This window comes from Ursus arctos, unplaced genomic scaffold (assembly GCF_023065955.2).
Source record: "Ursus arctos isolate Adak ecotype North America unplaced genomic scaffold, UrsArc2.0 scaffold_23, whole genome shotgun sequence".
Lineage (NCBI taxonomy): Eukaryota > Metazoa > Chordata > Mammalia > Carnivora > Ursidae > Ursus > Ursus arctos.
The window spans coordinates 34,360,917-34,373,537 of NW_026622908.1; the positions used below are offsets into that span (position 1 = coordinate 34,360,917).

The 12,621-nt window shown below is 35.7% G+C and overlaps 1 protein-coding gene across 1 annotated transcript; it reads left to right on the plus strand.

Moving 5' to 3' along the window:
- Window positions 1-7,533: 7,533 nt before the first annotated feature.
- On the plus strand, window positions 7,534-8,469 carry LOC125282457 (olfactory receptor 5L1-like). The gene has a single exon (XM_048217282.2). It carries the CDS (start codon window positions 7,534-7,536, stop codon window positions 8,467-8,469), a length of 936 nt encoding a protein of 311 aa, XP_048073239.1.
- Window positions 8,470-12,621: the final 4,152 nt, after the last annotated feature.

The following is a 12,621-nucleotide window of genomic DNA, read 5'->3' on the forward strand; positions in this document are numbered from 1 at the left end:
GTGGGCTGTAGTGTTCGAGTGGAGGGAAGAGCCAGGAGGTGGGTGTTTCTGAGTGATTGTTTTTTATTCACTTGCCTTTCTGCTTTCAATTTGCCCCAAAGGTAAGACTGAGCACATTTCAAACTTGAAGCCTACCTCTTTGTTTTCCTTCAATGTCTAATATCTTAAATGGATATTAGTAATGGATCCTTAAGATACATTTAGTTTGCTGTATAACCTTCATGTGCTTTATGTAGCATGCTTGAAAATCACACTATTTTCAGTATCTGTCAGTATCTATTATGAAAACCTGATCCTTTCCAAAGTTGAATTCCTCCCATTTTAAAATGAAGAGCACATCATTGTCCAACAGTTTATATACAGAATGAGATTTCCATGAGTATGTGTCTTTTCTTATCTTTTAATCCTTTTTTTAGATTTATTGCTTATTTCTGGTTTTCTTTATTTTTATTTTTTTGTTGTCATTGTTGCTGTTGCCGGTTCCAGTGATTTTGGAACTTCAGATATGATCTCTTCTGAAAAAATGAAGATAGTACTAATTACTTCCCATGAATGTTAGGAAAAGTAAATTACATGTCATGTGTGATGAGCCTAGAATGATCCCTGGCACAAAATTAATTCTCCCTCTGCCTCCTTTTCTCTCCCTTTCTCCCCCTCCCTCTCCTATATTCTATTTATATTTCATATCTACTGTCTGTCTCATATATACACACACGTATATAAGAGTGTGGGTATATGTAAAATCTCCACAAACATACATACAGTTAACATAGTGAATAAAACTACAAGTACTTGCATCTCTGACTTATGTCACTTGTCACAAGTTTTTTTGGTTTGTTTTTTACATTAAGTCTCCATTCTATCTCTCCATTTTCAATAAAATGCTGTCACTTAAAAGTGGAATTCTAACCTACTTGTAGAACACATAAATGTTTCATTTTCAAGTCAAATTATGGAAGGAGCCCAAATGTCCATGGACTGATGAATGGATAATTGTGCTATACATACACGATGCAATATTACTCAGCCATCAAAAAGAATGAATCTTGCTATTTGCAATGATGTGGATGGAGCTAGAGAGAATTATGCTAAGCAAAATAAGTCAGTTGGAGAAAGAAAAATATAATATAATTTCACTCATATGTGGATTTAAGAAACAAAGTAGATGAACATGGGGGGAAAAAGAGATGCAAACCAGAAAACAGACTCTTAATTGTAAAGAAGAAACTGAGGGTTGCTGGAGAGGGGTTGGGCATGGGATAGGTTAAATGGGTGATGGGTAAAAGAAGGGAGAGGGAGAGAGAATCTCAGTCAGACTCTGCACTGAGCGCAGAACCAGACATGGGATTCAATCCTAGGGATCTGAGATCATGATCTAAGATGAAATCAAGAGTTCATATCTTAACCACCCCAGCCACCCAGGCACCCCTTTAAAGTGCTTTTAAATTAACTGTCATTTTTAATTATAATCTAAATAGTAAACAGAAGGGGGAATGAAGCATGAGAGACTGTGGACTCTGGGAAACAAACTGAGGACTTGAGAGGGGAGGGGGGTGGGGGAATGGGACAGACCGGTGATGGGTAGTGAGGAGGGCACGTATTGCATGGTGCACTGGGTGTTATACGCAACTAATGAATCATGGAACTTTACATCAAAAACCGGGGATGTACTGTATGGTGACTAACATAATATAATAAAAATATTATTATTAAAAAAATAATAATCTAAACAAATAAGTAATAAAACCTAGATTATTCTGTCTATTAGGAAAGATCATTTTTTCTAGTCCTAGTAATATTTATTATAAGACGGCCAAATAGATATGGGTTCCTAATTTCCAAAAACTTTATAACATCATGTTTATCTTTCTTCTACTGTTAATTTTGCTTGAGTGACTTTTATATCCTTTATTCTGTTCTCAGTTTATGGATAAATTCCAAATTAGTCCAGAAAATTATTGAGAGAAAAATATTAGCTGTTTTTGTTGAGGGTAACATAAAAACGGCACAATAATCTTATATTGGTCCATTAAACAATTTGGGATGGCAATATAATTTTAAACTTACAATAATGAATTAAAAACAACTTGGTTACACAAATTTGAATATATAACTATATCCCAAACTATTTAAAATAATCATGTATATTCACATATATGAAACTGCCTTCCTTTACACATTGTCACTTTCTTGATTTGAACTCACCTGGAATACTTGCAGAAAAGTAGCAGAAATGTTGTATTACTGTTGATTGGAGTCAATGATGAAAATGAAAATCAACCTACAAAATTTTAATGGATACTTCCTAGTGTTTGCAAGGAAATTTATGTCTTCAAATAACTATATTAGAAAAGAGAAAAACTTTTAAACTAGAAACGTAGCTTCCACATTAAGAAAGTAAAACAAACAAACAAACAAAGAACAAACAAAAGAAGTTTATAATAGACTAGAGCACAAGCCAATAAAGTAGGAAGATGAAGAGCAAAGAAGATCAAGGAGTTTGTACTATGAAAAGATTAAGGTAATTGACTAAATTAGCTAGAATTACTAAGATAACAGGAAACAAGAAACAAAATTAATACAATCATTGAGGAGAGTAAACTTGAGTAAATTAAAATGAGTATAATGAATAGTCTTAACAATTGTGTACCAACAATTTATTCACGTTAGAGGATACAGACAAATTTGAAAAAGATCAATTTACCAAAACTGACAATCAGAGAAACAGAAACTGAATAGATATGTAACAACAAATCCAATTTGTTATGAAAATATTCTCTCCCTCCCCCTATCAGTATCCAGACATAGATCGCTTCACCAGTTGTTTTTACTAAACAAGTGTATAAGCAATAGTACTGATTATTAATTAACTCATAAAGAAGATAAGACGTGATACTTTTTTTAGTTCATGTGATTATGCCAATATTCTCCTAAGAACAAAGCAAAACAAAGACAGCATAAGAAAGAAAACACAAGGGTGCCTGGGTAATTCAGTTAGTTAAGCATCTGACTTTGGCTCAGGTCATGATCCTGGGGTCTGCAATTGAACCCTGCACCAGCTCCATGATCAGGGGGGAGCCTGCTTCTCCCTCTTGCTCTCTCTCTCAAGTAAATAAAATTTTCAAGAATAAAAGAAAACACAAACCAATATCCCTCATGGATATAAACTCAAGAATTCTCAACAAAATATTATATCCAATAATGAAATAAAATAAATACAATAAAACATATAACAGTATTATGAACGATGATCAAATGGGATTTAGCCCAGAAATCCAAGGTTGGTTTAACATATGAAAAACAATGTAATAGATCACCTACATAGAATAAAAGGAAACAAAAACCACTTATTCACCGTATAGATACAGAAAAGTTATTTGACACCATCCACCATCCATGCAAGATAAAAATTACCAATAAAGGTAAAGTAGAAGATATTATTTCAATCTACCAAAGCTGTTGCTATCATCACACTTAGAGTTAGGGAATGAGTGATCTTCCCTATAGTTTAAAAATGATGCGGGATGTCTACTCTCAGTACTCACAGATTGAAATACTAATAGATTGATAAAAATACACAGAAAGATAGATACATAGATTAATAAATCGATCAGTCCAGCAGTCAGTCATCCAGATTTGAAGTAAAACTGATTTTATTCACATTATACATGATCTTTTAAGAAGAAAACCCTGAGAAATCCACACACACACACACACACACACACACACACACACACACATGCACGCACCCTACTAGCACTATTAGAACTAATAATTGATTTCAACATGATCACAAAATACAGCATCAGTATTTCAAAATTATCTTTTGCCTTCATGGTACCAAAATAAAATCCCAAAGTAAAACTAAGAAAATAAATTCTTGAACGTATCAAAAAGATTCTGATACTTATAAATAACAAAACACTACTATTGAGAAAATGAAAATATTGTAAATGGTACTGGTATTTGGTGAGCATATATTTCAGCATAATAGAATTGAGGGTCCAAAATTAAAAAGATTTATGGTTGATTGATTCTGACAAGCTGCCGAGGCAGTCTCCTGAAGTTGGATAATCTTTTCAACAAATGGTGATGAGCATCAGGGTATCCATATGCAAAAAAGATACATTTCAATTTACCTCATACCATACACAGACATTAGCTCAAAACAGAGCATAGACTTAAATTTGAGAGGAAAAGTGCAGGTTATATAGCCGAGGGAGGACTTGTGCTCAAAATATATAAAGAACACTTAGTAACAGAACATAGAAAACCAAGTAAAATATTTTTTAAATAAGCCAAATATTTGACTAGACATTTATAGAAGTTTTAACCTGAAACAGAAATTGTATAAGATGGAAAGAGGGAGAGTTGCATGCCGTGAGTTGCAGGTGCCCTGAATGAGGAGTTGAAACATGAAAAATGGCCTTAAGAACACCAACGATCACAACTATCGCTTTCTTTCGGCCCACAGATTTCTACTCATGGGGCAATTTGAAAAAAGATAGTTGGTGAGAACATATCTTCTCTTTCATTAATTGTGAAAGGTGACTTGGAAATGGAGAACCAAAGGGAACGTCTCCTCAGCCTTGGGGGCAGTCTTCCGCACAGCAATTTTAGGAACATATGTATGGTACTTGAGGGTATGCAAATTTATTTACTTGAAATTACTTTCCAACCACATATACCTTTAACATTTAAGTGTACATCCAGTGATACACAGACACAAATAGAATACTGGGGCCTAGATTGATACCTTAAAGTCAGAAGAAGAACACACTGAGAACAGATAATTGATGTCGTCCCATTCAATGGCGTCCAGCATTGGACACACACTGAAGAAATGCCACCTCAGAAATCCCTCTGGGTTCGTTCTTTTTGCATACATTCATATGAGTGGAAAAACCAGAGGGCCACCATTGCTTTTATTGGCAATTCATGTTGAGTTGATCCAAGTGGCAACTATCTGTGTCTCCATCATCTCCTTTGTAAGATAGGCATGGTTACTCCTGGCTGGTTACTAGGAAGCTAAAAGGAATTAATACTTGCATAATATTTAGAATAACTTCCAACCCCTAGCAAGAGCTCAATATGTGTGATCTATTCAATAGTTTTCTGACCAGTAGCATCATTAATTTTATGGTATTTAAAGCAATTCTGATGTGGCATTTGTCACTGTGCCCTACAGGAAGAATCTAAGGGATTCTATTGTGTTATTAGAAAGGAAGAAATATTCATGCTATTTCATTATTGACTTATGGTTGTGTCCCACGGATATGGCACTTAGATGTAATATCAGATAGCACCACGAATGCTGGGAGGGGGCATCGTTGGTTTGAAACAGTCATTTCCCAAATTAGGATAATTTAAAAAATAAATTCCTAATTATGTACCGTAAGGACTAATTATTAGTTGTGTTACAAGACATGTAGTCTCAGTGTAATTTTTATATATTTTGTTATACCGTAGGGGTTAGTAATTGTTTTGGGGCCTAAGGAGCCCATTTCCCAAGAACTTAAATTACAGTATAAGTCTCTGTCTGCTGTACATGTCTTAACATCTTCAGCACCAGGGAGAAAATGTCTATCACTCGGGTCTGCTGGTTAGAACTAGCCTCTGGTTACTTGAAAATAGAAATGAATCTATGTTCCCTGTTAACAATTATTTCAAAGATGTATTGAACTCATCTCTCTTCTAACTAGAGAATGTTTTAACAGAACTTCTATTTGTGTGCAGTTACTGTTTAAAATGCCTTTGTGTTTCAGTATTCAGAAACACTTAATGGTGAATTTAGAACAATTTTCTCTGTAATATCAAAATGGATGTGTATGAAAAAATACAGAATAAGCAACTGGCAGCCCTCTTCTCTCTCTCTTTCTGTTTCCTCTTAACTCCTATTTTTCAGACCAGTTTCTGCAATGAAATCCAGAATTTATGATCATGGAGGAGTTCCTAAATTGTCCTACTAATACTGGGGGTTACATTTACCTGCCCACCAGGCTGTTCACAGTCAGGACTTATGAACTCACTCTGCTCAAAAAATGAGATGAATTTTTTTGGACTTGTTTTGGGGTTGCCATGGAATAGTTTCTTATTATCAGGCTAGAACATTAGGAAAAAAAATTACCAAGTTGACTTTCCTGTTTCACTGGGAAGCAGACAAATAACTCAGGTATTTTTATTGTTTTGCTTTTGTTTTATTTCTGTTCTTGGCCAGATAATGAAAACAAAAAGAAAAACAAAAAACAATGACTTCAAGAAAGTGATATGTTTCCACTTCCTTAAAGTCAGTTGAAGATTTAGAGAAAATACCAAATTACTCTTCTAGTCCAGAACCTCTTCACTCAATTTTCATTGCACATATGTGTAGAGGTCACCAGTATACTCCTCCTGCTGCTAGAAGGGAGGGAAGAGAATAGAACCCCTCCATGTCTGCCTTTTCTTTAAGGAAAGATCTCAGTGGTGGATCCCACTGCATCGAGTACACAAAATAACCACTTTTGCCAGACAACTACTTTGAGAACATGAGTTTTCAGGCACCTCTGTATGACAATTTTCTCTCCTAGAAATGACCCACTGTAATTTAATAATTGCTCAATTGCTAATCATTAACATTTTCCATTGTTAATATTATAAACAGTACTGCAAAGGTAGTTTTGGGCTTTGTTTCTCATGATTTTATCAATGTAATTAAATATTTCTAACTACAGCTTATATTATTAAAGATTTTATTTATTTATTTATTTATTTATTTATTTATTTAAGAGCTACAGAGAGAGAGCGAGCACTAGTGGGATGGAGGGGCAGAGGAGAGGAAGAAGGAGAAGCAGACTCCCTGCTGAGCAAGGAGCCAAATGCAGGACAACATCCCAGGACCCTGGGATCATAAACAGTACCCAAGGCAGACACTTAACCTAATGAGCCACCCTGGCCCCCCTCTAACAACAGCTTATTAAGAATGAAATCTTTCATAAAAACATAGACTTTTTGTGTTGTCAGGAGTAAGGTTTAATTACTGTAGATCATTACTATAATAATTGATTAAACCATGGATTGTTAGAAACTTTGCTGCAGATATATGTTCCTGAGAGACTCAGTAAAAAAAGGAAAGTATATGTTTTATAGAATCACAGTAGGTGGTACTTTGCTGGCTGAAGCTTCTTAAGGATTTTCAGAGAACAGAGGTTCATTTCTGTGTGGCTTTGAAATGTATCATTGACTCTATTTTAAAATCCATCATAAAATCAAACTTAGTTAATCATCTCGATGTGTTGTGATAAAGGTTGGAATCATTTACATTATTTAAATGTTTCTGCTGCTGATTCTGAACTCAGTATTGATCATTGGGATCCAGTGAGACATTTAACACCATGAATTATTTGTCAACCGTGTTTTTGTTATTTCTTATAAATACAATATTTGATATCAATGCTATATTTTTTCTGAAGTTAATATGAAGTTGTTTTGTTCCTCCCATTTTAGAAGAAACACAAAATTTAACATTTGTTTTCCTAAGCCTGACATATGGCAGAAATGGGGGAGGAGAACTGCACCTCTGTGACAGAGTTCATTCTTCTCGGATTAGCAGGTGCCCCTGAGCTCAGAGTCTTCCTCTTCCTGGTGTTCCTTCTCATCTATGGAGTCACCGTTGCAGGAAATCTGGGCATGATTGCAGTGATTCAGGTCAGCTCTCCACTTCACACTCCCATGTACTTTTTCCTCAGCCACTTGTCCTTTGTGGATTTTTGCTACTCCACCATCATCGTGCCAAAGATGCTGTCCAATATCTTAAAGGGGGACAAAGCCATCTCCTTCCTGGGTTGCATGACGCAATTCTACTTGTTTTGTGCCTATGCCATCACTGAGGTCTTCCTGCTGGCTGTGATGGCCTATGACCGCTTTGTGGCCATCTGCAACCCACTGTTGTACATGGTCACCATGTCCTGGAACCTCTGTATGGAGCTGGTGTCTTGCTGCTACCTCTGGGGGATGACGTGTTCTCTGATCCACTTGTGTTTAGTTCTGGAGATCCCATCCTATAGATCCAATGTGATTAACCACTTCCTTTGTGATCTACCCCCTCTGTTATCGCTTGCTTGCTCTGATGTCTCTATTAACGAACTCACGGTGTTCATTGTGGCCACTGTCAATGAGATCATCACCATCGTGATCATTTTCACCTCCTACTTGCTGATTCTTATCACCATCCTGAGGATGTGCTCTGCAGAGGGAAGGCGCAAAGCCTTTTCCACCTGTGCCTCCCACCTCACAGCCATCCTTGTCTTCCATGGAACAATTCTTTTCATTTATTGCCGGCCCAGTTCTGGCTACAGTGTAGAGACTGACAAAGTGGCCACAGTATTCTACACCATAGTGATCCCCATGCTGAACCCTCTTATCTATAGTCTGAGGAACAAGGATGTGAAAGAAGCTCTCGGAAAAGTAGTGAGCTCCAAAATATTTTCCTAGAAAATATATCCTTAGGAGGACTCAGGGTCCCAAAGTGGAGGCTGGTGGGGTGGTGAATGGGTGGGCTGTAGTGTTCGAGTGGAGGGAAGAGCCAGGACGTGGGTGTTTCTGAGTGATTCCTTTTGATTCACTTGCCTTTGTGCTTTCAATTTGCCGCAAGGGTAGGATTGTGCACATTTCAAACTTGAAGCCTACCTCTTTCCTTTCCTTTAGTTTATAATGTCTTAAATGGCTATTAGAATGAATTCTTCAGACGCATTTAGTTTGCTGTATAACCTTCATGGAGCTTAATTGAAAATCACACTTTCTTTTGTTACCTATTATGAAGCTTATCCTTTCCAAAGTTGAATTCCTCCTATTTTACAGTGAAGAATACGTCTTTGCCCAACAGTTTATATACAGAATAAACTTCCACATGTATATGTGTCTTTTTAAACTTTTTTAAAGCTTTATTGTCTATTTCTGGTTTCTTTATTATTTTTGTTGTTACTGTTGCAGTGTCCAGTGTTTTCGGAGCTTCAGATATGATCTCATCTAAAAATATGAAGATAGTACTAATTACTTCCTATGAATTTTAGGAAAATTAAGTTACATGTCACGTGCAGAGAGTCTACAATGACCCTGGATCAGAATTAGCCCCCCCCCCAACTCTCCCACCCTCCCTCTCTTATATATAGTACTTCTATTATATATCAACTGTCTGTCTCATTTACACACACACACTCATATATACACACATATACAGGAGTGCGTATATATAAAAGTCTCCACACACAAGTATACTTGCCATCACTGAATAAATATTGCTTAGGTTATGACTTAGGTCACTCATCACATTGTTTTGTTTGTTTGTGTGTTTGTTTGTTTTTTTACTTTGAATCTCCATTCTAACTCCCACTGGAATAAAATTCTATCACTTAAAAGTGAATTCTAACCCACTTGTAGAAGACATAAATAGTTCATTTTTAAGCCAAATCATGGAATGTCCATCAACCAAATGTCCGTTGACTGATGAATGGATAAAGAAGAAGTAGTATGCATATGCTATGAAATATTAATCAACTACCAAGAAGAATGATATCTTGCCATTTGCAATGATGTGGATGGCACTAGAGAGTATTAGGCTAAGGGAAATAAGTCAGTCAGAGGAAGACAAATATCATATGATTACACTCATATGTGGAATTTAAGAACAAAACAGATGAACATGCATGTGGGCAAGAGAGGTAAACCAGAAAACAGACTTTTACCTATAGAGAAGAAACTGAAGGTTGCTGGGGTGTAGGTGGGCAGGGGATGGGTGAAATAGGTGATGGTATTAAGGATGGCACTTGTGATGCACTCTGGGTATTGAATGAAATGTTGAATCACTTGAATTCTATACCTGAAACTAATATTACACTGTATGTTAACTAACTGGAATTTAAATAAAAACTTAAAGAAGAAAAAAAGCTGTAAAAAATTCATTTTCAGTGTGCATGTGCACTTCTTTTTTTTTTTCATCATTGTGGTTAATGAGTTAATTCTCTCTGCTATGATGGTGTATGATAGCTTCGAGCCATTCCCAACCCCTTCACCACACAGTTGCTGTGTCCCAGAAACCCTGTGCCATACCAGTGGTTCTATCATATGCATAGAGAGCAGCATGTTTCTTGATCCTCACATGTTCTGCTTTCAGAAGATCTCCTTGTGGTTCAACACAATCAACCACTTCTTCTGTTAGATCTCCTCACTAAGGTCTTTTGCTTGTTGTGGGTCTTATCTCAGCCAGTTACTTCTTTTCACTGCCACGACTATTAATGAGGTGAACACACTGCTCGTCATTCTCCTGTCTTAAGTGCTTTTCATTGCCACCAGCCCGCAGAGGCACTCAGCAGGCGGGCACCACAAAATCTTCTCGAACCTGTCAGCTTTGCAAGCGACTGTCTTCAGCATTTTCCACAGCACTATTCTCTTCTACTTTGTGTGATAACTCCCAAAACTCCAAGCACACAAAGTGGTATCTGTGTTTACACAGTGGTGATCCCCATGTTGAATCCCCTCATCTCAGCCTGAGATAGAAGGACATCAAAGTCAAAAAATAACACATTTTTTCCATATCGAATGGATGCATTGGTAAAAGCTTACTTCTGTTATTATAGAACATTTTTCTGTGATTGTTGAGTGACCTGCATATTAAGCTGATTTAAAAAAAAATCACTTTAGATTTTCAAAAAGACAGAACATTTACAATAGATAGAATATCAATTTTAGGTCAGAAAAATTATACCTAGATCTGATAATATAAGCTCGGCCAGTTGGTCTTTCTGAACCAGGCTTTAATTACAACTGATATAATATGATATAGTTCGTAAAGTGGTATGTGGGACAACATGAAATGTAGACATCTTGTCTGGCATATTGTGTGTGTGCAGTAAATGCTAGTTCTATTCTCTTTTCTTCCCTGATAACTGAGAAGTTGTAGGTGTTAAATAAGCAACCAATTTTGTATTTTAAACTTAGTGAACTAGATGACAAGGAAATGGTCTCATGTTCAAGAACCTCACAAGCCAGTGTTATTAGTAAATATCAAAATAGGGTTGGTGGGGAGACACAGTTCAAAATCATTTGTGGATAGCAGAGATTGTTTCATAACTGCATGCATCTTTTGCTTGACCTTGAAGGGTGAGCAAGTTTTTAGGAGAAACAAAAGCTAAAGACAAAAGATTTTCGGGAGCAAAGAACATGAACAATGTTGAAGAGGTGAGCATATATAGTTAAGTCAATGACTCAACAGTATTTTTGAGCTACTGTTTTATGCCATATGCATACAAGTTCTGTTTTTAGGTACTCGAAGGAATGTAAAGTTATATAGGCTCAACCTACTATTTTAAATTATTTCGGAAAAGTTCCAGTGTGGAGGATAAACATATTTACAAGAAGTTTAGAAACATTAGCCTGTTTCACAAGCCAATAGTGAGAACAAAGACAAGGAAAATGTATTCATATTCTGTTCCATCTTTCCTTTGTATCACCTATCAATCAGCATAAATATATTATTAATTTATGTGGCCACTTGACCAAAAGCATTCTCAATTCTCTTCATAAGAACTCCCTAGACAGTCTTCATACAATTATTGAATAGGTTTCTGGAAAAAATTGAGAGCCATTTGCTTTCCTTAAATGTTGTTTTATTTTTTTATTTTTAAAAAATATTTTAGTTATTTATTTGAGAGAGAGAGAGCACAGGCAGGAGGGCAAAGGGAGAGGGAGAGAATCTCAATCAGACTCCACACTGAGCAGAGAGCCCAATGGAGCTTGATCCTATGATCCTGAGATCAGGACCTGAGCCAAAATCAAGAATCCGATGTTTAACCAACGGAACCATTCAGGCACCCCTTAAATGTTATTTTAAATTAACTGTCATTTTTAATGATAATCTAAGCAAATAAGTAATCAAAACTAGATTATTGTGTCTATTAGGAAGGATTAAACTTTTTCTAGTACTAGTAATATTTATTATAAGATGGCCAAATAGATATGGGTTTCTAATTTCCAAACATTTTATGACATCATGTTTTTCTTTCTTCTATCATTAATTTTGCTTGAATTATTTATGTATCCTTTGTCCCATACTATTTGTTTTTGGATAACTCTCAAATTAGTTCAGAGAATTATGGAGAGAAAAATTACTAGCTATTTTGTTTAGGGTAAATAAAAACTGCACAATAATCTTATATTGGTTCACGAAACAATTTGAACGGTGATACGATTTTAAAAATATAGTAAGAAATTAAAACAACTTTATTTCAGAAATTTGGGTATATAATTACATCCTACGCTATTTTATATAATCATATATATTCACATCTATGAAATCGCCTTCCTCTACACATTGTCACGTCCTTGATTTGTGCTTAGCTGGAACACTGTAGAAAAGTAGCAGAAAGATTATATTACTCTTGTTTGGAATCAATGATGACAATGGAAACTAACCTATGAAATTTTATTAGATGCTTCCTAGAGTTTACAAGGAAATTTGGATCTTCAAATAACTACATTAGAAAAGAGAAAAACAATTAAAACTAGAAACTCAGCTTCTACATTAAGAAATTTAAAAAAAAGAAGAAAAAACAAAGGAAGGAAATAATAAAGACTAAAGCACAAGCCAAT

Excerpts from the sequence above, each read along its gene's own strand:
- LOC125282457 (XM_048217282.2), top strand. The coding sequence starts at position 7,534 with ATGGGGGAGGAGAACTGCACCTCTGTGACAGAGTTCATTCTTCTCGGA.